The sequence below is a fragment of the Ailuropoda melanoleuca genome, chromosome 1 (genome assembly GCF_002007445.2).
Source record: "Ailuropoda melanoleuca isolate Jingjing chromosome 1, ASM200744v2, whole genome shotgun sequence".
Classification (NCBI taxonomy): Eukaryota; Metazoa; Chordata; class Mammalia; order Carnivora; family Ursidae; genus Ailuropoda; species Ailuropoda melanoleuca.
In genome coordinates, this window is record NC_048218.1 from 4,321,349 (window position 1) to 4,344,187 (window position 22,839).

The 22,839-nt window shown below is 49.5% G+C and overlaps 1 protein-coding gene across 2 annotated transcripts in view; it reads right to left on the minus strand.

Annotated features, from left to right (window-relative positions):
• Positions 1-22,839, minus strand: part of FAM3B (FAM3 metabolism regulating signaling molecule B) — a 59,830-nt gene that overhangs the window by 24,572 nt on the left and 12,419 nt on the right. Inside the window, exons 1-3 of one of the 2 annotated variants that reach the window (XM_002930257.4) lie at positions 15,347-15,577; positions 9,057-9,200; positions 530-653 (exon numbers count right to left, since the gene is read on the minus strand). In XM_002930257.4, the coding sequence (XP_002930303.2) occupies positions 530-653; positions 9,057-9,200; positions 15,347-15,365 (287 nt within the window). In that variant the 5' untranslated portion in view covers positions 15,366-15,577. Of the gene's footprint in view, positions 1-529; positions 654-9,056; positions 9,201-15,346; positions 15,578-22,839 lie in introns of those variants that run through there. The other variant, XM_034655442.1, reaches the window with a different exon arrangement.

Sequence of the window (22,839 nt, forward strand, 5' to 3'; positions counted from 1 at the left end):
GTTTGAGCATCCGGTCTGCGGTGCTTTGGTATGGCAGCCCAGGCAGACGCAAACACTAGGCCGGGGCAGTTCCAGGAGCCGGGATTTATTTAGGCTATCGTGGGTCAGGCAGTCACACAGACCTGGTGTGGGCTGCCAAGGAGGTGTGGGCTGCCAAGAGGAACGGCACCTGCTCTAATCCTGGACGGTGAGGCTCATAAAATAAAATGGAAGCAAAACTGCATCTGCTGAATTTTGGTGTTTCCGTGACTTGGAAGGGCCATGCCACATGTTCAAAGAAAAGCACAAAATACTTGTTCCACCTGCAGTCAAAGGAAAGTTCCACACAGGGACACACCCAGTCACGGGAGGCAGCTTGTCCTCCCCCAGGGAAGGCGGAGGGGCATGCTCAGTCCTACCTGAGGCTCCCAGCCTGTGCCCGGAGGCAGGGCCCTGCCTTTCCCTCCCGAGGGCAGACGTGGTGCCTGGCCAACCCCAGAGAAGGGAAAGAACCAAGCGGGACAGCTATGCTTTTATCATGGGTACTTACAGCTCATCTTCAAAGCAGATTTTGGCATACTTGAACTTGCCACCCCCGCTGAGCAAGCGGTAGGCATAGGTGTTCAAGGGGCACGGGGTCCAGTGGTCACATTTCTGCCTTTTAGGGGCTGGGGCTGCAGAGAACAAGAGGGTAAGAGCTAGCATCATGCGAGGGTTTATCAGATGAGCCTTGGCCCAACCATGAACGACAGGCCTTCTATCCCGGGACTTCACACTGGCAAGTCCCTCATGGAGCAGAGAAGGGGTCACCAACTTCTCGGCGGCAGGGTCAGAAATTCCCCTACAGATACAGTTGATTTCATCTGCGTTAGTCTTACAATAACAAATATGCAAAAGGGAGGGGATGTGGAGTGGCCATCGCCACTTCAGAAGGGGTGGGAGCCCCTGCCCAGGGCTGGTCACTTCCTGACGTTCTCGGGATGCAATGTGCGTTTTGTATCACAATTAAAGAAAGCTTCCTTGGGTCTGAGACCGCTGGTGAACAAAGAAACAGCCATGTGTGGAACATCTATCCGGCCTCTGCATTTATACTCCTTGAAACACACACACACACGCCCCAGACCCCCACTCTGGCCATGGCTGACCCCTTTCCTCTCACTTGAACCTGACGCACTGGGCTTTTCTTTGGGGGTGCTATGCGGTCAGTGCCGGCAGACCAGGGAGAGGTCTCCCCAGCACCCCTCCACTACAGGGCTCAGCAACCGGGGAGGACTGGGGACCTGACCGAGGCTCCCCCTCTGTCTGCTGGGTGCTTTGTGGCCGTCGCCACCACGTGCGCGTCCCTGCTCAACTCAACAGTCTGTCGCTGTCCACACAACCCGCCATGGGGGCTCAGTTCAGGTTTAAATCCCAAGTCCCCCGTGCGAAAACTCAGGCAGCGTCCTCGCCTGTCCAGTCTGATGGAGACGTGAGCTGCACTTCTCTGCTGTAGGACACACGGCTGTGACATACAGCTGGCCGAGTGGTGAGGCCTGGAAGGCCCTGCTGGGGGGAGCCGGGGTGCATACAAGCACTGTGAAGGCCCAGCATGCCGCCCCGCTGAGCCGGGTGGGGCAGAGCTTCTAGGTGAGCTCGGGGAAGCCAGTGTGCACCCAGCTTCGGGGCCCCGGGTAGGGGTACAGAACACAGAGGTCTCCAGGGAGCACGCACCCCTTCACACCCTTCACCTCACCCCTTTCCTCCTCACCTGCCCCGCCCCCAAGGCTGACCTCCCATGCTGCCGTTTTCTTTTTCTTGGCACTCAGTCCTATAGTTCCCTTGCCCCACAAAGGCAGGGATGGTGGCTGCTTCCTCTCCACTCTACTCCACTCTACTCCCAACCCCAAGGTGGTGTGTGGTACACGCAGCTGCCCCAATGTTTGTTGACCGACTAAGTAGACATCTGCCCCCCAAAGGAAGAGCAATCTCCTGATGTCAGAGACTCTGAACCCTGTCCCCAGCTTGAGCCCCATGAAAAAGCTGCGAGGGACAGTGAGGCTTTCTGAACCCCTATGGCTGCAGCTCTGGTCCACCTTTACCAATTTTTCTTCCTATTAGTCTATTTTTTTAAACAAGAAAGGCCCATGGGATTTTCCTTTTCCTTATTTAATTTCTGCAGAAGAAAATTAGAAGTAATAGAAAAGCAAAATAAAGGAAAAAATCCTACATATTTTCACTCTAAAGAATCTTAACTGCTTTACTTTTAGGCATATTTTCTTCCAGACTTTTCTATGCATACAGAGGGCATCTGCAAAGTTGGCAAACATAGATTAAACATATTTAAGCAGTATGTTACTTACATAAATTTTCAAGTAATACATTCAGTATGTTTTCTCAATCTCCAGACACCTAAAGTTAAAGCAAGGGGTCCAACCATTAGCATGGAAAGTGCTACATACATAGCATATTCTCAGGGTCTCTGGATTTGGAGCCCTGTAGTGTATTTATTTCCGCTCTTTTTAAAAAAGATTTAATAATAATACCCATTACTTTAAATGTAGAGGTAATTTACCTAAAAACACATCGAGCATAATATTTGAAAATGCAACATACTGTTTAAAAGTAGTTATGTCCTGGGGTGCCTGGGTGGCTCAGTCGGTTGGGCGTCTGCCTTTGGCTGAGGTCATGATCCCGGGGTCCTGGGATCGAGCCCTGCATTGGGCTCCCTGCTTGGAGGGGGGGGGGAGCCTGCTTCTCCCTCTGCCTCTACCTGCAGCTCTCCCTACTTGTGCACATGTTCTCTCTCTCTCAAATAAAATCTTAAAAAAAAAAAAGTAGATATGTCCTGCTTCCTGACTTGCAGATATCCTGTGTATACAGCTAATCTACAATGAATACTTTTTTTAAAAATTGACTTATTATTTGAGAGAGAGGGAGAGCATGTGTGTGCAAACAAGGAGAGGAGCAGAGGAAGAGGAAGAGAAGCAGACTCTGAGCCTGATGCAGGGCTCAATCCCAGGACCCTGAGGTCATGACCTGAGCTGAAATCAAGAGTCAGTTGCTTAACTGGCTGAGTCACCGAGGTGCCCCCAGAGTGAATACTCTTGCAGTGGGATGGATCCACATTTATTCTACCTGCCACCTTCATTGCCTTAGTGTAGGTAACACTGTCCCCTTAACAAGCACACAGACTTGTTCTCTTCTGCATGGACCCCATTGTTTCCCGCACAAATGGAACACAAGTCCTGGAACCCGCCCTCCGCTTTCGGAGGAGGACACTGTTGGCAGGTCCTTCGCCATCATCACAGGCTGTAGGGCTGCACTGGCTACACGATCCTCTCAACCTAATGATGAAAAGGACCTAAGTCTGTCCTGAATGTGCTGGGCGTGCTGACAGGGGTGACACGTTGACTGGCAGAGGCGGATGGCCCGCCATGTACCCAACGGATCCTAAGAGATAAGGCTGTGAGGGCGCACTGCACCTCCCGACCCCCGCGTGATCTGGTAACTTAGAGACAGACGGCTGCAGATTGATACAAAGTGGCGAGGGCAACAGGAAAAGGTATTTTGTTTTGTTTTAAAGCCAGGAGCAAGGACTCTACGTGGGAGAGGGACCTGGGTGAAGCAGGTTAGGAGGAAACAAAGGGAGTAGTGGGGCAGTGTGGGCTGGGTCCCAGCCTAACCGATCTCCTATTCTCACTCCTGCTGGTGGCCCCTCTGCTCCACCGGCTGGGGCTCAGTGACAGGAACAAGGTGACCGGCCCAGCAGAGCAAGCACAGTACTGGACAAGACTTGGCCTGCCCATCTCTCCCACCTTCTTACCTCCAGACATCCACCCGAAGGCCTGATGCTGGAGTTTCCCAGTGTGGCCATCCCTGTGGGGCCCATATGGATGATCTCCCCTCACCTCCTCATCCCGTGGGGTCAGCAGCATGACCAGGCAAGGGCCTTGCTGTCCACATGGCAGCCAGCATCCCTGGGAGCTGGGGTGGGCTGGAAGCAGGACCCCATGACTCGCCAGTAGGGCCAAGGGCAGGTCTTCTAAACCTGCGGCCCTGCCACTCAGAGACCCCGGCAAGATGCGGGTGCCGTTCATGTGGGTATGCACAGGGGCATGCTCCACAAGGGAGGCACTTGATTTTTTTTTTAAAGATTTTATTTATTTATTTATTTGACAGAGATAGAGACAGCCAGCGAGAGAGGGATCACAAGCAGGGGGAGTGGGAGAGGAAGAAGCAGGCTCCCAGCGGAGGAGCCTGATGTGGGGCTCGATCCCAGAACACCGGGATCACACCCTGAGCTGAAGGCAGACGCTTAACAACTGCGCCACCCAGGCGCCCCTGGAGGCGCTTGATTTTCATCCGATTCTCTAAGGACAATGTGGCTCTAGTGACCAGGGATGACATGGAGGTGGTATTTTCTCACAGCACCTGGGAACAGCTGGGTAGTCTGTGTGGCATTTCAAAAAGGCTTACTTAACCTTCTACCCATTCCCTGGGAGCACAAAATGTTATTATGGGAACAAAGAAAGATGATCATATTCTTTATTCGGGGTTGGGGTGTGGAGGTATAGACACATCTTCTCAGAAGACAGAACTCTTTCCAAACCCCACCTCTTCCCCACCACGTTCCCCACCAGATTCACTCCCTAATTCATAGATATTTGTCCCCAAATACCTGTTAAGTACCAGACACTGTGCTACATCAAGGTCCTCGGCGCTTTTTCTGAAATTCCTTCCCCAAAGATTGAACTGTAGAGCCCACGTGAATACGGGGGAGCTGATGCCCCGCCAGGAGGAAGCGCGGGCCTGCTGGTCAGCATCCTGCTTCCCTGTCTCCTGAAAAACCTGCCTGTTGGGTTTAAGTAAGACCCAGTGCCCTGATCCGCAACTTCCAACAAGGCGGGCCTCCTGCTGTGAATTTCAGTCTCAGAAATCATTCTCTTGCTGAGGGAAGTCTTACCTTATTTCTTATCCTTACCTTCATTAAAACAAACAAATATAGGTTCTTAGGCTCCACATTGAACCCATAGATTTTTAATTTCCTGGAGCGAGGTCCAGGAATCTGTCTTTCTGAAATACTTCCTGATTTGGGAACCATGACTACACTCACCGCTTTAAATGAGGAAGGTGATTCCAGAAGTGTGTTCCTGCTGCACATGCCAGGCAAATAAGAAGGGTGCTACCGGCCGAGCGCGTTTGGCCACATTTTAGCCATGTCAACTCGTCTTATTGTTCTAGATGAGATTAAAGTCCAGTTCACAGATATAAAAGCCCAGAAGGCACTTGAAGAGTCTCTCCGACAGTCAGTGATGATCCCGTGGGTGTCCCAAGGGCGGCAAAGTGGGACAGATTATCAGCGTGCCACTTCACCCGGCTCGGTGGTGTGGACGTGGAAGGATGCTGAACCCCATGGAGAGATTGTGTGGGGGTGGCGCCATGTCACCTCCCCCGGACCTCTGTCCCCATGTCTCCCCAGAGACAGTGGCATTGCTTCTTCTGTACCCTTGCTGTGGGGGCACGGAAATGGGAGCTAGGTGAGATCGCTAAGGCCCTACCAGCTACTGTGGTTCTCCGGAGGATGCAGCGTCCTGCCAGGGAGGGTTCATACTGGAACTAGAAAGAGCCTCAGCCATAGTGACACTGGCAATGCCCCTTCCATGACAGAGGAGGGATCTCGAAGGCAATGACACCTTGTTAGTGGCAGAATTAGAATTTAAAGAAGTTTTTCTGGTTTTTTCTTGCGACAGCAGCCATTTAGTGGTTGTCAGCTAATTCCATCTTGGCTAAGAATCTAGGAAGGTGGCTCAGCAGGACTGATTTGGTTAGCTTGGTTCCGTCTCACCAGAGTATCTAAGAAAATGATTCAATGACCTCACATCTGAAGTACATGGGAGAAAATTTCAACAGGATTCTCCTTCTACGTACTCTCTCCTGAAACCCACTTTTGAGGCCTGGGGTTGCAAGCTGTATGTAGGGGCGTATGTGGCTTCCAACCAGATGCACCTGTCCACGAACACACAAATTCTCATTACACAGACACTAATCAACACAGCACTTGTTCAACACCACATGCCATCCTCAGCTCTACAGGGACAGCAGTGAATAGAGTAGCTCTCATACGGTGAGTGCAAGAGACAGAAAGTACGCTAGGGACAGATCATCGCTGACTGTGATGTATGCCATGTGGGGAACAGGCACCGACGGCTTCAGACATATATAAAAAACTCCTTGGAAATCAACGAGAAGAACAGAACCACCCCACAGAAAATGGGCAAGCACAAATGGCAGATCTACAGAAGAGGGAGTGGGGCACGGGGACAAAGGCCTGGTGTTCACAGTTGCAGCCTGCCTTGAAATGGCCACTGGTCCCCAGCTGAGAGGTTAGCACCTTTTGGCATCAAGCTATACGTCCGCAAAATAGGACAGCTGGGTCTGCGATGAGGTATTCAAACAGAAGGATGACATTAAACACCTCAGACGGGTTGGGGGGATTGGAGTGGAAAATGGGGAGAAGGGGCAGGAGAAAATAAAACCAGAGCAGCCTTGGAGCATGCTGGTGGGGAGGAAGGGCGGAGGGACACTGAGGCCTACGGGGAGAGAGGGAGCCATGAGGTGCTCTGTCCTGGGTGAGCAAGTCTCTTTCACAAAGAAGCCAGACTGATGTGAAGTCCTCTCATTCGGTATGAGGAATAGGGCCACCCAGAATGGTGGGAGCATGGACTCCCAACAACAGCTAAGTGTCCAGAGAAGGAAGAGAGGGGCCAGGTCTAGAAAACCAGTGAAATTCGGGGGGACTTGGGATGAGCTCAGATTTACGATTTCATCAGCATGGTGGGGGTGCAGCATGCAACACGAGAATGGTATGAACCCAGGGGAGCATGGACACACAGGGTAAGAATTAACTTCAGAAAATCCAAAGCCAGGATTGCAGGGCCTCAAAGCTTCAGAGGGAGTTGGGTCATTTTAAGGGAATAGTGTAGTGAACCCTGGGTGGCTCAGTCGGTTAAGCGTCTGCCTTCGGCTCAGGTCATGATCCCAGCGTCCTGGGATCAAGTCGCTGCTCAGCAGAGAGCCTGCTTCTCCCTCTGCCTGCCGTTCCCCCGCTTGTGCTCTCTCTCTCTCTCTCTCTGACAAATAAATAAATAAATAAAATCTTAAAAAAAAAAACATAGAATAGTTTATGAAGTGGAAAAGCAACCCACGGATTAGGGTGAAAGCCCAGGATGGTGGGAGGGGTGCGGCAGGGCCGAGTGCTGGTGAGCTCAGTGCAGGCGGCCTCGGCCACAGGAGATGGTGCTCGGTATGTGCCTCTGGTTTCTCAGACCCTTTCTCTCCATGCCCAGCACTGATCTCACACGTCAACATGCTCCTTCCTTTGCTTCAGACAGGACCAGACACGAGGGGTCACTGAGGATGTTTAGAACAAACACTCCCGGGAGGGTGTCAGAGTCACTCCACTGAGCCAAGAGTAACAGGTTCCCGTGTTAATGGCAGGAGCTACGCTCATGCTTAAACGCGGTCCAAAGCCAGGATCACCACCTCCCTGGGTACCCCACGAGCGTGGAGGAATGCAGGTGTGCAGAGGGGCCCAGGCACTTGCTGAGGCAGCATCTGGCCAAACCAAAGGGCACCTGTGCTTGTACTGAGACCACTCCTTGGGGGCCTGATAATGTCACAGAGTGAGCCCTGCCACAAAGCCCACCGGGCCCCAAGGCCAATGCAGTCCGTTCTACTCTCTCATCCACATGAGCACCGAACTACCGATCAGTCACTAGGCTCAACCCCCAAACTCTGAGCCTACCAGACGCCCAGGAAACCCTGTATCCCTCCAAAGTGGAACCCAAGCCAGCAGGAGCCAGGACGCAGCCCTCATGCCAGCTGCAGCAACCCCTCCACCCCACTCCTGCGTTTTTTGGGTTTCCAATAATCAACAGTGCTTCACAAGGGGGAAATGAGCCCTTCTGAAAGGACTGGCATCAGAGGCAGGTCCTAGAAGCAAACCCATGTCCTGGGCAGACTTTGCATTTCATGTGACAACAGGGAAAATGAGAAAGCCTTGAGGGTGTCCCCCACACCCTCACATGCAGAGCTCTGCCTCAGCACTGGGCCTCCTCCCCGTCCACCCAAAGGCGAGCATATGCACAGGAACTTTATTAAAAATTAAACACCAACGGGACCCTGGGTAGAATAGCTGGTTCAGTGCCCCACTCGGTTTTGGCTCAGTTCAAGGTCTCAGGATCGTGAGATCAAGCCCCACGTCAGGCTCCATGCTTAGTGCTGAGTCTGCTTGAGATTCTCTCTTTCCCTCTGCCCCTCCCCCCGCTCAAGCTCTCTCTCCAGATAAATAAATTCTTTTTAAAAAATTGAAAAATAAAAAGTCAGTCAGAGTTGATTCCTAGAAATTGTCGGGTTTGGGGGGGGTCATAAAAGGTAATTAATCTGAAAAGGAATCGCTTTTGTAAATTTTTTAAGTGTTTAATTATTTTTAAGATTTTCTCTTTAAGTAATCTCTATACCCAACGTGGGGCTTGAACTTTCAACCCCAAGATCAAGAGTCACATGCTCTACCGACCGAGCCAGCCAGGCGCCCTCCTCCCCCAGCTTTTACAAATTTTTAAAATCATCACTCAGTTCTCTATATTCATGCAAATTAATTTTCTATAATTTATTTCTGTATTAAAAATATGCCAGCATACCTATTTATAATGAGACTTCAAAAAAGGGTACAGATTACTCCTTGAGTGTCCCACCTGTTTTCCAATGGAGCGTCTAATGAAGATTTTGTGATTTCACTTCATTCTCAAATTAAGTTGTATTCCAAATGCATATTTTTATTTAACATATCTTGGAAATGAAGTTTCTTTGCTTTCCTACATCATAATTTGCCTTGGGGTCTCACACGGGGACGAGCAGGGGTATCTACCTGGGAAAGGTGTGGGAACTGAAGGGGCAGGTATTGGCCTCCCCCCTTTCCTCCCCCCCTCACTTTCGTGATCACCACCATCATCATCAACAACATCAACAAAAAATGGCCAGCGGAGGCAGAGCTGGGGCCAGACCCGCTCCCCCCAGCACAGCTGAGCTGCGGTACTCACCCTTGAGGAGGGGCTTCTCGGAGATGCTCCGGATGCTATAAACAGCACTGGTCAGGGATACCTCTGGAATGAGCTCTGCGAGCAGGTACCCGGAATACCAGGCGCATATGGAGGCAAAGAAGAAGAACGCGGTCTTCAAAGTGCCTGGGGACAGACAAGTCACCACTGTGGATGCCCAGGGTACAGGTGCCATCCTGACCCCACTTCCCACATCAGCGTCTGAAGGGCACTCTGAGAAGTTCGTCCCGGGGAAGCGGCAGGTGGGTAAGGGCCCACAGCTGCTGTAATGAAGCCACGATGACTTTGCTGGCCTTGCTAAGACTAAGCCTCTGAGGATACAGCGCAGATAACAGAAACAGGAGATGAATGTTTTCTATCCCAAGTTTGTTGTTTTTTTAAAGATTTTATTTATTTATTTGACAGAGAGACAGCCAGCGAGAGAGGGAACACAAGCAGGGGGAGTGGGAGAGGAAGAAGCAGGCTCCCCGCAGAAGAGCCTGATGCGGGACTCGATCCCAGAACGCCGGGATCACGCCCTGAGCCGAAGGCAGACGCTTAACGACTGAGCCACGCTTAACGCAAACCGCCCCATGCCAGGTTTTTATATTTGCTGTTGGTCTGGGTTTTAGAGCTTGCTCAGATGCTAACATCAGTGATTCATTAGTGGCCTCATGACCCAACATGCCTGACAAAGGCCTAAAAAGACCAAAGTGGCTCATTTCTTTGTGAGGAGGCTTTCAGAAGCAGATTGCAGTCTAGAGGGTAGGGACTGTTTTGTTTATGCTGAGAATAGCACCTGGAGCCCTGTGAACATGCAAAGGGGCCCTGTGACCCTGGGAAAAGCCACCAAACCTGTCATTATCATCACAGACCAGCTTGCAGGGAAACCCAAGTTTTGCAGAAGCAGAAAATCCCCGGAAGTAATCTTTCTGGTTGATTGGCTCTGGCATCTTCCTTTCAATTTTTAAGGAAAAGCCATTACCCATTCCTAGGTCACAGGAGGCCTAGGGGACAGCAGGATGGGGAGTCCCTTCACAGACAACCTGCCACCAGCCCTTTCTGATTTTACCCCCTAAATATCTCAAAGATCGGGACTCCGTTCAGGATCACCAAAAGTGCCACAATGCAGGAACTTCTCTGTCAGCATTTAAATATGTGTTAATAGGTCCAGTCCTACGAACTAAGAAAAGGAAAGAAAGGAGGGAGGGAGGAGAGGAGAAAGGAGAGGGAGGAAAGAGAAGGGAGGGGAGGAGAGGGTTCTCCCACCTGACCCCACAATGTCCTGTGGCTGCCTCACTCCTGTACCCACTTGGGCCAAGCACTTGGAAATAACCATCCCCTCCCGCAGCCTCCAGGCCTCCCCTCCCACCCCATGGCTCAGTGCAGCTGTGCTGGTCAAGGCCTCCAAGTCCTCCATGCTGCCAGCGCCTGCCCCCGGATGACAGGCACCCCTGTGCATGTCCTCCCGGATGACACCCACACTCCTGACGGGGCTCCCACTTTGTGGGCACATCCTGACCTTCTCTGCTGGCTTTCCCTCCCAGGGCACAGCCTGGGCCTCTCCTCCAGATCCCAGGATTAGCCTGCCCAGACAATCCTCTGAGGTCCCGACAGGGGTGCCCAATTGCCAACCTGCTGTCAGCACCCTGGGATGTCCCAGAGGAAAACCCTTCATTCTCCCCACTCCCCAAATCTGCTCCTGACCCACGTCTGGCCCATCTCAGTGGATGTATGGGGTCAGGTGCCAGATACCTGGGATTCTTCCTTTATCTCATACTTCCCCTCCCAGCCCTGACAGAATCCATTGGCCAGTCCTGTTGGGTTTACTAACACCATAAATCTCACCTCCATAGACTTTTCTTCATCTCTCCTGCCTCCCCCTCTCCAGGCCACCATCATCATCACTCTTCCCTCTCGCTGGCAGTGAGTAAAAACTCCACACCCCCCTTTGCCCCAGACACCATGTGGACTTATCAGAGGGGATGTAATAAAGACTGTGTCTTAGCTTTGTTCCAATTCCTGGCATGGAGAGCCTAAAACCCTTGGTATCTCCTATCTGTTAGGAGTGTCTGCTGTTATTCATAAGGGGCTCCTTTCGACCACATCAGAGTCTATGCTCATGAGGTGATGGGGATGGTGGAGTGTCCTCAGGTCCATAGGCAGCTTCAAGGGAGGGGCTGGCCATGTGATCGGAGGGCCCACACTTTTGGCCCTGCCTGGGACCTCCAGAACCTCCAGGAGGAAGACGAAAGGGAGCCTGAGCTGGCTGTGTAACCAGTGACACAATAAGACCCAAGAACTCTGGACTCTAGAAGCTTGAGGCTGGGCGCCTTCCCGGTAGTGAACACATGCACGTGGGAGCACGCTGACGCACTGTGACCCCAAGGGCAGAGGCCCAGGACTCCCGGGCTGGGGCGCTCCCAGTCTTCCACCCAGAAGCTTCCTCGTTGGGCCTGTGCTCTGGATCTGTGGACTGTCCGCAGGGGATGTGTCCTTGGGCCTGTGCGCTTGTGCCTGGGGGTGGCTCGTGAGCTCAGGGGGTGGCACTGATGGAATGGGGTGGGACTCACGGGTTTCACTGCGACAAGTTGGTCTTTTTCAAATGTGCCCTTCCACATCCATGACGTTCTTCTGTTTTCCAAACCATTTGGTCCCTAAAGTTATTAGAAGGTTATGCAGGGGTGGAACAGGGTGGCCACTGCAGTTTGCAGGGCTGAAAAGACACCTCAAAACTGAGAAAACCAGCCACAGGAAACAAACTGAGAGCCACAGGCGTGGCTGACTCTGTTCCTGTAACTCCTGTTTGCTCTGTGCTGGGTCACACCAATCCACCGGAGCCTTGGCCCTGTCCTGCCACATACCTTTGCGTGAGTCTGTCCCTCTGCCTATGGGGCGCTCTCCTCCGTGACCTCCGGCCTTCTTGTTCTCCCTCCACAGCTCTCCCTACCTCAGTGCAGCCTGCCATGCACCCTCACAGCAGCCCTTCACATGCCTTGTTGGCCCTGCACATGGAGGCTCTTCCCCCTCCAGGGCTGTGCCCGCACACCAAGACAGAACATGGGTCACAGAGGTTCCAGAAAATTCTGTTGGATGCACACCAAGTGCGGAATGACTGCTGGAAACGGAGTCAGCATGAAGTGTCAGGTTCAAAGGCAACAGTAGTCCACTGTATCCTGTGTGTGTCAGATCACAGCTGACTATTTTGTCCAAGTGTCATATTTAAAGAAGACAGTTGGCAAACCAGAGACTCTTCATGGGACCTTCTAGTCACCACGTCTCGTGTGAGGTCTTTGAGCAGAGGTGCTGTTTAGCTTGGAGGACACTGAAACAGAACACAGTGCTATCTCCCGCAGGTGTAAGGGGCAGCTACACGGAAGGGAGACACGATTCTGTCCTCAGGTGAACAAGGACATATGAACGGAAGTGACAGGGAGGACAATGAGGACTGACTGAACAGCCCAAGCACTTGGAGGCACAACTCTAAACTGTGGCAGTAAGCTCCCTACCCTGGACACTTTCCAGCGCTCCCAGGAAGGCTATAAAGTATCCATGTTTCAGGGGAGGGGTGAGCCAGTGACGTTCTGGCTGGGGGCAGCTGGTGCCTGGGGCTGGCGGAGAGAAGCCAAGACCTAGAGCCAGAGCCACCTCCAGGCGAGAGGGCAGATCAGGCAGCACAGACTGGGACCAGTCCACCACGAGAGTTTGGTGGCCCACGACAGTGGTGAACTAGTCCAACAGCCAATGTGCAGGCCTTACAGTCACCAAAATACCCGGCTGCCAGGGGACAGCAGGCCTGGAAGCCTGGACAACACCTAGACAAGCTGGGGCCCAGCCAGGCTTGGGGCTGGACGCCTGGATCAGTGCGCACCAGGTGGGGCCAGAAGCAGTTTTCCCCGATAGGCTCAGACCCTGGGCGGCAGAGAAGAAGCCCGCGCTCCAGCGGGGCACAGGTGAGGACTCATTTGGGAAACGTGGGAGCCAGACCTCAGCTAAGATGGCTCGCTGGCCGGAGTGGGAGGGGGTCCAGCAGCTTCCAAGGGGAGGTAAGGATGGGGAAGAAATATACTGAGTTCAGGAACCGTCTGTGAACCAGAAGGACAGATCCTGTAACCAGGATCTGGCCTTTTCTTGTAAAGGAATAAAGCCACCAGTGGCAGCTGACGGACGTGTCCTCCTACGTGCTTCCAACCAGCAGGTGTAACATGTGAGGGTTGGAGCAAAGGCCAGCTCCAAGAACAGATGGGGAGGCAGTGAAATCCCTCTTCAGGGACCCCCACTCATCTTGTGTGCCGTGGTGTGTGTGTCCCACCCTCATCCCCACCCTCAGATTCTTGGGGTCAGGTTGGTCCCAGACCGTTCACTTATGCTAGAGAAGACAGCAATCCTAAAACCAACATGCACTACCAGGCTACAGGTAAGCGGCTCTCAGGGTACCACCTACCCCTCCAACCCGGGGACCCTGAAGAAGGCAACTCTGAACCCCTACGAACATGCTTTGTTCGGTGGGATCTCCTTCAACAGGAAGTAGGAGGAGGAAGCTGTTTGTCACTAGCAGTCCTGCCAGCATGAACCAAATCCCCTCGCCCAGGAGGCGGCCACGCCTGTACCTCTTGTCTTGGGGAGGGGGGAGTGAGAGAGGGCTGAGGGGGGCTGAGCCCTACCAATCCTCCTCGGGACTCGGCTGCTTTATGGCTGCAGGTTCTGCCGGCCTCAGTGTCCACTGTTGTCACCGTCCTGTTGACTGAGGCTTTCTGGCAGAAAGACTGGGAGACGTCACAGCCGAACCCCACAGTAGGTTGGGAAGGTAACCTGCCTCAGCAGTGTCACACACCAGCACCTTGGAGGAGTTAGGACGACCGCTACCAGGTGAAGGGTGGTGGCGGCTTAACTTACTTCATCCATTCCATCCGAATGTCCCTCCTGTGAACTTTCTACCTGGGACAGACCCAGGGCTTGACTGAAGTATCCAGGAAAATGTTGCTTCCGAGAATATTGCCAAATCTCAAGCTCGCAAAATCCAAAGCAACGTGGTTCTGAGCTTCCGCAGGTGACTCTCAACCACACACGTCCTCATAAATACAGATCTGACGTTATGTCAAAATTTTGTGCAAAAGGACCACATGGGCCATGAACCACTCACAAGGGCCAAGTGTGAGATAGGTGTCGGTAGAGGAAAGCAGTCTAAGAATATGCAGCATTTTCCACCAAGTAACCAGCAAAATGTTAGAAGAATATAGAAGAAACATGGGGAAAAAAATCTTCCAAAATAGCTATCATGAAAGTAGTGCCCAAGGGAGCTGTTTTCTCCCCAAAAAAGAGATATATATTTCCACCCATTTACCCTATAATCCACATGAGTTACCAAAAACACTGCTGTTCATGAACAGTTTTGTAGAGAACATGACTATTTCACACAATAAAGAAAAATCTTAAAATCTGTCTTTCCAAACGTTGGGAATGGAGCCGCAAAGGTGGTGTTGAGAACTTTCTGGAGTGTGATCACACAGCTGGAATGGTGTGCCCCAACAAAAGAGAATGGTTTAGTCTACGATCCCCACTGCCTGGGCAGCCAAGCCGCCCTCCGGGAGGGGGAGGGGCCACTAAAGGAGCCTAGAGAACTTTCCATTTCTGGACTTCCCATTTTTGTGCAAGGTATACTGCCTTGCTCCAGGAAGGATCCAGATTCCTCAGATTATAGGGAGGGAACAGCAAACCCAATCAGGAAGAACAAAGGTGGGGAGGTTAACCCGGAACCCCAGAGTGCCCTATAAAGCAAGGCAGGCATCAGGAAGGCAGACATGACTGGTGGGATCACTTTTGTTTCTTCTTCCCTTTTTCCTATTTTTTCCAAGCCTTCTGCGTCTCAAGTAATTTGATATTTGGAAAACATAAAAACAGCCTTATAAAGAGATGCTAGCAGAAATTTTATAGTCAGCATCAATGGGGCATTCCACATTAANCTCCACCCCCCACCCCCGCCCCACGACGGAGGCCCCCTCCTCCCAGAGCTCGTCGGGTCCAGCGCTGCCTGCGCTCACCTGGAACCTACTTTCCAGGCAAAGCATCAGACTCACGGAGCCGGGAGATGGTGTAGGACTACCCAGCGAATTGGCCCCTGCCCGAGCTGCTTTCCGTATTTCTGATCCCAGGGCTATGGGAAGACCCGGCCCCAGCACCCGCCCCGCTCTCGGGCTCGCGGGGCGAGGGGGGCGCTTCCAGGAAGGGCGAGGGGGTGGCTCTCCCCCTCCCGAGTACCCTATCCCTCCTCCTGCAGTGGGAGTCGCACTCACCCGCAGTCCCCCGGCGCATCTTCCAGGTGCAGCTCTCGGGCCACCCGAGCGAGCCTCGCAGGGCCGGGCGGCGACAGAGACGCACCCTGGAAGGGGCCGCGGCGGGGAAGGAGAGCAAAGGGCGGACAGACGAGGCCTGACGGGAAGTGCGGGCCGCTGTGGCCCCGGCGGGTGCTGGCCGGGCAGGTGCCTTCAACTCTGTCAGGTGTGGGCCAGGCAGGTGCGCGGGGCGGCGCCCACGAGCTCTGGGCCTGCAGCCCAGGAGGGATGCTCCTTCCAGCCCGCCAACAGGGGGCCAAGAGTAATGAGCACTGCACCGTGTAGCCCCCCCCCCCACCTTTTTTTAGATTTATTTGAGAGAGAGAGCACAAGCAGGGGGAGCGGCAGAGAGGGAGAAAGCTCCCCGCTGAGCAGGAATCCCAGGACCCTGGGATCATGACCTGAGCAGAAGGCAGATGCTTAGAACTGACTGAGCCACCCAGGCACCAGGGACACTGTGTCCCTTAACAGTTTGCAGCTTCAGCCACCAATTTAATGTCTCACAAGAGGAAAAATGGCTACCAAGATAAGCATGCCCTGAGCCTTTTAAACATCAAAGCGGAGTCCTAGCAGGCTCCAAGTTGGAGGTCAATGCCCCTGGGCCAAGGTCATAAGGCTCCTTGCGTCCTCCAGGACAGTCCTGCTGCCAGCTGTGGTTTGCACAGCCCAGCAAGGTCCTGACCTCGTTTCTTCCTTTACTTCAGGGCTTGATTTGGGGAAAAGGGGCAAGGACAGTGCCCCCAACCCTATGGTCAGGGTCACAGGTCTGTAGGTCCTTTTGTTCACATGGAGGCCGGGGCTGCCAGGGTGGGAGCCTGGCAGGTGTTTGAAGAAAGCTTCCTGGAAGACGCCCCAGCTGCTCTCTGTAGACTTAATCCCAGACATCCGTCAGGTTTTTATAGCTCTTTGGAATACAAGGTAGTCATAGCGGCCTCAGGCTGCCAAGGGCAAGTTAAGGCTCCAAGGGCAGTTGGTCACCTTTGTAGAAATAGTGTTCCAGGTTGGCAGGGTTCTACAGAAGACCCACTCCCACTCCCAGAACCACGGGCTCCATGGTTCTGCTCTGTTCCTGTTTCTCCTCTCCTGAAAAGCCCAGAAGCCTCAACAATGCAACACGGAGTCCCCTCCCCTAGTCCCAGGGTACCCATCAGCCTGTGGGTTGTCAGAAGGAGCTTTACCATGACCCTCCTCCACCATCGTCTTTGCCTCCTAAGGAGCTCCTGTGTGGCCCCATCCAGGGAGCCTGGGGACACATGTCCTGTGGACAGTTTGGCTTTACTCTTCCAGGTCACTCCTCCCCCGACTGTCTCTGAATCAGGGAGATCAGAAGACAGGGTCTCCACAGTTCCCAGGACTTGAGAACTGTACCCATAGCCTGAGCAGGGCACACTTCAGTCTGGACGCCCCCTTGCTCTATAGCAGCCCTCCAAAGCCACTCTCCAGCTGTTCCTCACAGTTACACTAAGCAAGTACATCAGTGCATTGAAGTGGATCTTGGTTTCATTGACCAAGAGTCTCACGTCTGTCTAGCTCACCTGATTTTCGAGAGTGAGCTTTTATGTCCTGTTCTGTTTTCATTTTCTTTTTGATTGTGGTAAAAAAAAAATGCATAACATAAAATTTACTATCTTGTCCAAATCTAAAAATTTACATTAAAAAAATTACATTTAAGTCCACAGTTCAGTAGTGTTAAGTATATTCACATTGTTGTGCAACAGAACTTCAGACCTTTTTGTCTTACAAAACTGAAACTCTGTCCGCATTAATAGCAACTCCCCTTCCCCCAGCCCCAGCTCTTGGAAACCACCATCCTACTTTGTTTCTGTGACTTTAGATACTTTAGAAGCTTCACCCAAGGGGTGCCTGAGTGGCTCCGTTGCTTGAGTGTCCGACTCTTGATTTCGGCTCAGGTCATGATCCCAGGGCGCTGGGATCAAGCCCCACATTTGGCTCCTTGCTCAGCAAGGAGTCTGCTTCTCCTTCTCCCTCTGCCCCTGCTCTCTCCTGCTCACTGTCTCTCAAATAAATAAATATCTAGAAAGAAAAGAAAAGAAAAGAAAAAAGAAAAGAAAAGAAAAGAAAAGAAAAAAGAAAAAGAAAGAAAGAAGGAAGGAAGGAAGGAAGGAAGGAAGGAAGGAAGGAAGGAAAGAAAGAAAGGAAAAGAAAGAACCTTCACTGAAGTGGAACATACACTATTTGTCTTTTTATCACTAGCTTATTTCACTGAGTATCACGTCCTCAGGGTGCATCCATGTTGCAGCATATGACAGATTTCATTCTTTTTAAAGGCTGAATAATATTCCATCATATGTTTATTCCACATTTTGTTTATCCATGTATTTGTTGATGAACACTTGGGTTATTTCCACCTCTTTTTTTTTTTTTTTTAAGATTTTATTTATTTATTTGACAGAGAGAGAGACAGCCAGTGAGAGAGGGAACACAAGCAGGGGGAGTGGGAGAGGAAGAAGCAGGCTCATAGCGGGAGCCTGATGTGGGGCTCGATCCCAGGACCCCGGGATCACGCCCTGGGCCAAAGGCAGACGCTGAACCGCTGTGCCAGGCGCCCCTATTTCCACCTCTTGACTAGTGTGAATAATGCTACTATGAACATGGATGTACATCTCTTCAAGACCCTGTTTTCAATTATTTTGGGTGCATACCCAGAAATGAGATTGCTGGATCATATGGTCATTCTATTTTGAAGTTTTTAAGGAAACACCATGCAGTTTCCCACAGTGGCTGCCCCATTTTATATTCCTAATAACAGTGTACAAGTATTCCAATTTCTCCACATCCTCACCAACACGTTTTGTTTTGCTTTTTACATTTTTAAGTAGTGGCCATCCCAGTGGGTACCTCACTGTGGTCTGATTTGCATTCCTCTAATGCTTAATGATGTTGAGAATCACCTGTGCTTGTCGGGCATCTGTATATCATCTTTGGAGAAATGTCTGTTCAGTTCTTTGCACATTTTATAGTCTGGTTTCATTGTTGTTGCTGAGTTGTATGGGCTCTTTAAATATTCTGGATATTAATCCCTTATCAGACATATCATTTGCAAATATATTCCCTGATTCCATACGTTGTTTTTTCACTCTGTTATTGTGTCCTACGATGCACAGTTTTTAATTTGATATAGTATGATTTATCTATTTTTGTTGTTGTTGTTGCTTGTGCTTTTGGTATCATATCCAAGAAATCATTACCAAATCCAGTGTTATGAGGTTTTCCTCCCGTTTCCTGTTAGTTTTACAGTTTTTAGGACCTACATTAAGGTCCTTGACCCATTTTGAGTTAGTTTTTGTAGATGGTGTTAGGGAAGAACCTAACTACCTTCTTTTGATGTGAATGTCCAGTTTTCCCAACACCATTTGTTGAAGAGACCACCCGTTCCCCATTGAACGGTCTCGGCACCCATGTTAAACATCATTTGACCGTCTATGCAAGGGTTTCTTTTTGTGCTCTCTGGTATATTTCACGGATATATACGCAATCTGTCTTTATGCCACTACCACCTGATCACTGTAGCTTTATGAGAAGTTTCCAAATCAGGAAATGTGAGCCTTCCAATTTTTTCAAGATTATTTTGGTGTTCAGAGTCCCTTTGGATTCCACAGGAATTTTAGGTTGGATTTTTCTTTTCTATTCTTTTTTTTTTAAAAGATTCTATTTATTTGAGAGAGAGAGAGAAAACGAGTGGGGGGAGGGGCAGGGGTGAGAGAGAAGCAGACTCCCTGCTCAGCAGGGAGCCCGACATGGGGCTCGATCCCAGGACCCTGAGATCATGACTTGAACTGAAGGCAGATGCTTAACCGACTGAGCCACACAGACGCCCCTAGGTTGGATTTTTCTATTTCTCCAATAAAATATAATAAAAAAAATTAAAAAAAACACATCATTGAGATTTTGATAGGGTTTGCGTTGAATCTGTAGATTGCTTTTGGTGGTAGTGATAGCTTAACAATATTAAACCTCCCAATCTACAAACACCAGGTGTCTTTTCATTTATTGGTCACTTTCTTAATTTCTTTCAGCAATGTTTTATAGTTTTCAGCATATGAAGTTTTTACTTCCTTGGTTAAGTTAGGGTTTGTTTTGATTTTGTTCTCATCGCCTGCATCCTGACCCCATTTCCCATTCTCAGCAGGTTTATAACAAACATGGCTACTCAAATTCCCCCTAGCAGCTCCCATTATTTAAAAATAAAAAAAGACAGGGCAGCTGGGTGGCTCAGTCAGTTAAGCGTCTGCCTTTGGCTCAGTCATGATTCCTGAGTCCTGGGATAGGGATCGAGCAGGGATTGGGCTCCCTGCTCAGCGGGGAGTCTGCTTCTCCCTCTCGCTCTGCCCCTCTCCCTACTCCCTCTCCCTCTCTCACTCTCTCTCAAACAAATAAATACATAAAATCTTAAAAAAAAAGACATAATTTCCACTTCTGATCTATACTAGGGAATATTTTTTTTTCTAAAGAGGAAATGCTATCTATATTAATAGTGAAAAATGTAAAGCCAGCTATGAGGTTAATAAAAGGCAGAATAACTACTTAAATGAATTACTGTTTAAATACTTGAACCTCTACTCAGGAACTTAAAATGATTGTTATCAAGATTATACATTACTGGGGCACCTGAGTGGCTCAGTTCATTGAGTGTCTGACTCTTGATTTCAGCTCAGGTCACGATCTCAGGGTCCCGGGATCAAGCTGAGCAGGGAGCCTGCTTGAGGATTCTCTCTCTTTCTCCCTCTGCCCTTGCACTTGTGCTCGCTCATGCATACACTCTCTCTCTCCCTCTAAAATAAATAAATAAATCTTTTTAAAAAGATTATATATTGCTTGTAATATACATGGGAAACATACATGAAACGCATGTTAAGTGAAAAAGCAGGAGAAAAGTGGACATTTATGCGTATAAGAAGGCTAGAAGGAAACAAATAAAAGCAAAAACACTGCTGCATTTGCCTGAGCATACTACAAAGCCACATTACTTTAAATGTTTTTAAGTAAATACGCACTACGAGATACAGAAGCAACCTAAGCGTTGATGGGTAGAGGAATGGATCAAGAAGATGTGGTGTAAGTATGTACAATAGAATACACTCAGCTATCACAAAGATTGAGATCTCGACATCTGTGACAACACGGATGGACTCAGAAAGTATTCATGCTCTGTGAAGTTAGAGAAAAACAAATCCCATAGGATTCACATCTATATGGAATCTAAAAACCAAAAAGAACAAAAACAGAAACGGACTCATAAATACAGAGAACAGACTGGTGGGGGCCAGAGGGTGGGGGGATGGGGGAATTAGGTGAAGGGGACGAAGAGGCACAAACTTCTACTTGTAAAATAGGTAAGTCACAGGGATGAAAGGTACAGTTTAATATCGTAATAACTTTGGTGACAGATGGTAACTAGCTGTGGTGAGCACTAACAGTAATGCATAGAATTGCTGAATCTCTACTAAACACACCCAGGCTTTTACTGTTGGATGAACATATTTTTAAAATAGGCGTAGTGGGAATTTTTGGTTGTCATCTTTTGCACTAAAAATGCTGCAATGAATACCTTCGTGCATCCACCTTGACATAAATATTGAGATGGATTTAAAATAAACACCTGGAAGTGAATTACTGAGTCAGACGGTTTGCGAATTCTGGATTTAATAAGTATTTCCAGAGAAATTACAGTGGTTCACACAGCCGCCAGCAGCACAGGAGAATGCCTATGTGTCCATACAATTCCTAACGCATCATATCATCCAACACCTTGATCTATGCTTCTCTGTGGCTGGGGGAAAAGTCTTAGTACTATTCTAACTGCTTCTTTCATTACAGTGATTGCTTGGGCGTATTTTCATTGGTTTAAAGGCCATTTGTGGTTTCTGAGTATTTCTTTTTCAGGAGCTATAGTCATATAAATTGCCCATTTTTCTCTTAAGCTGTTAGTCTTTTTCTTTTTAATTTGTAGTAGCCGTAAGAAATAATTTGTTGACTAGATAATACATTTATATAGTCCAATTTTTTAAAAAGTTTATTAAAAGGTATATTGCGATAATCGCCTTCTTATCCCCATATCCTCTTTACCTAATAGAAAACCAGAATTACTGATTTCTTGGGTGTCGTTCCAGAATTTCTTCATACATACCCAACCAAATGAGACTAGCCCCTGCGACACACACATGCTTTAACAAATCGGCCCATACTCTCACTCTGCCCCACATCTTGCTTGTCAAGGTATCCTGGAGAGTCTGTCACTTGTGTAGACAGAGCACTTCCATATTCTTTCAACAGCTGCAAAGGATCTGACAGTATTCACGGACCATGATTTATCCAGCAAGCTCCTTACTACAGACATTTGATTCTTTTCCACTTCTTGTTAGGACTAACACTGTGACAGGTATCTTTCACATAGAACGTTTCACTTATGTGAAATGAGTTAAAACAACAACAACAACAACACATACTCAGTGTTGGGGTGCCTGGCTGGCTCAGTTGGTGGAGCACGTGACTCTTGATCTCGGGTTTGTGAGTTCAAGCCCCACACGGGGCACAGAGCCTACTTCAAAATAATAAATGGGGGCGCCTGGGTGGCTCAGTCATTTGGCGTTTGCCTTTGGCTCAGGGCGTGATCCTGGCGTTCTGGGATTGAGCCCCGCATCAGGCTCCTCTGCTGGAAACCTGCTTCTTCCTCTCCCGCTCCCCCTGCTTGTGGTCCCTCTCTTGCTGGTTGTCTCTCTCTCTCTGTCAAATAAATAAATAAAATCTTTAAAAAAAATAATAAATGGAACAAATTCCTGGAAGTGGAACTGCTGAGACTTCATTATCTGTAATTTTGAAAGAAGTTTGCCAAAACACACCTGGATGACTCTTGCACTCACTGACATTCTCTAGCAACGCTTGTGCATGCCCGTGTCATCTTAAGGGCTTTCTAGGATAATGTTTATTCCTCTTGATTTTCACCTGACTTATTTACTTGGGAAAGCACTGCCATTTAAAATGGGTCTCCCCTTAAAACACACTCAAATGCAAAGCAACCAAAATAACAAGGAGCTGAGGATGGAGGAGACACTCTCACACACCTAAATATGGTATAAAGCCCCCCCCTTTACACACTAACGGACACTATACATATTGCTATGCAATTCTAAATTGTATATGAGAGCTGTTACAATTCTGTATTAATTAGTCCCTCATCATAGGTAATAACAAATTTTTCCCGTTTTTGAGTATGGGTTTTTTCCCCTTGTGCAATTAAAAAAATTATGATTTTTCTTTTTGCAGCTTTTGAGTTTTGTCTTGCTTAGAAAGGCCTTCCTCCCCTTCTCTCCAGGTTCATTTCTCTCTTTTTTTAAGTTATTATTTTTTAAAGATTTTGTTTATTTATTTGACACAGAGAGAGAGCACATGTGCATGCACAAGCAGGGGGAGGGGCAGGCAGAAGGAGAGGGAGA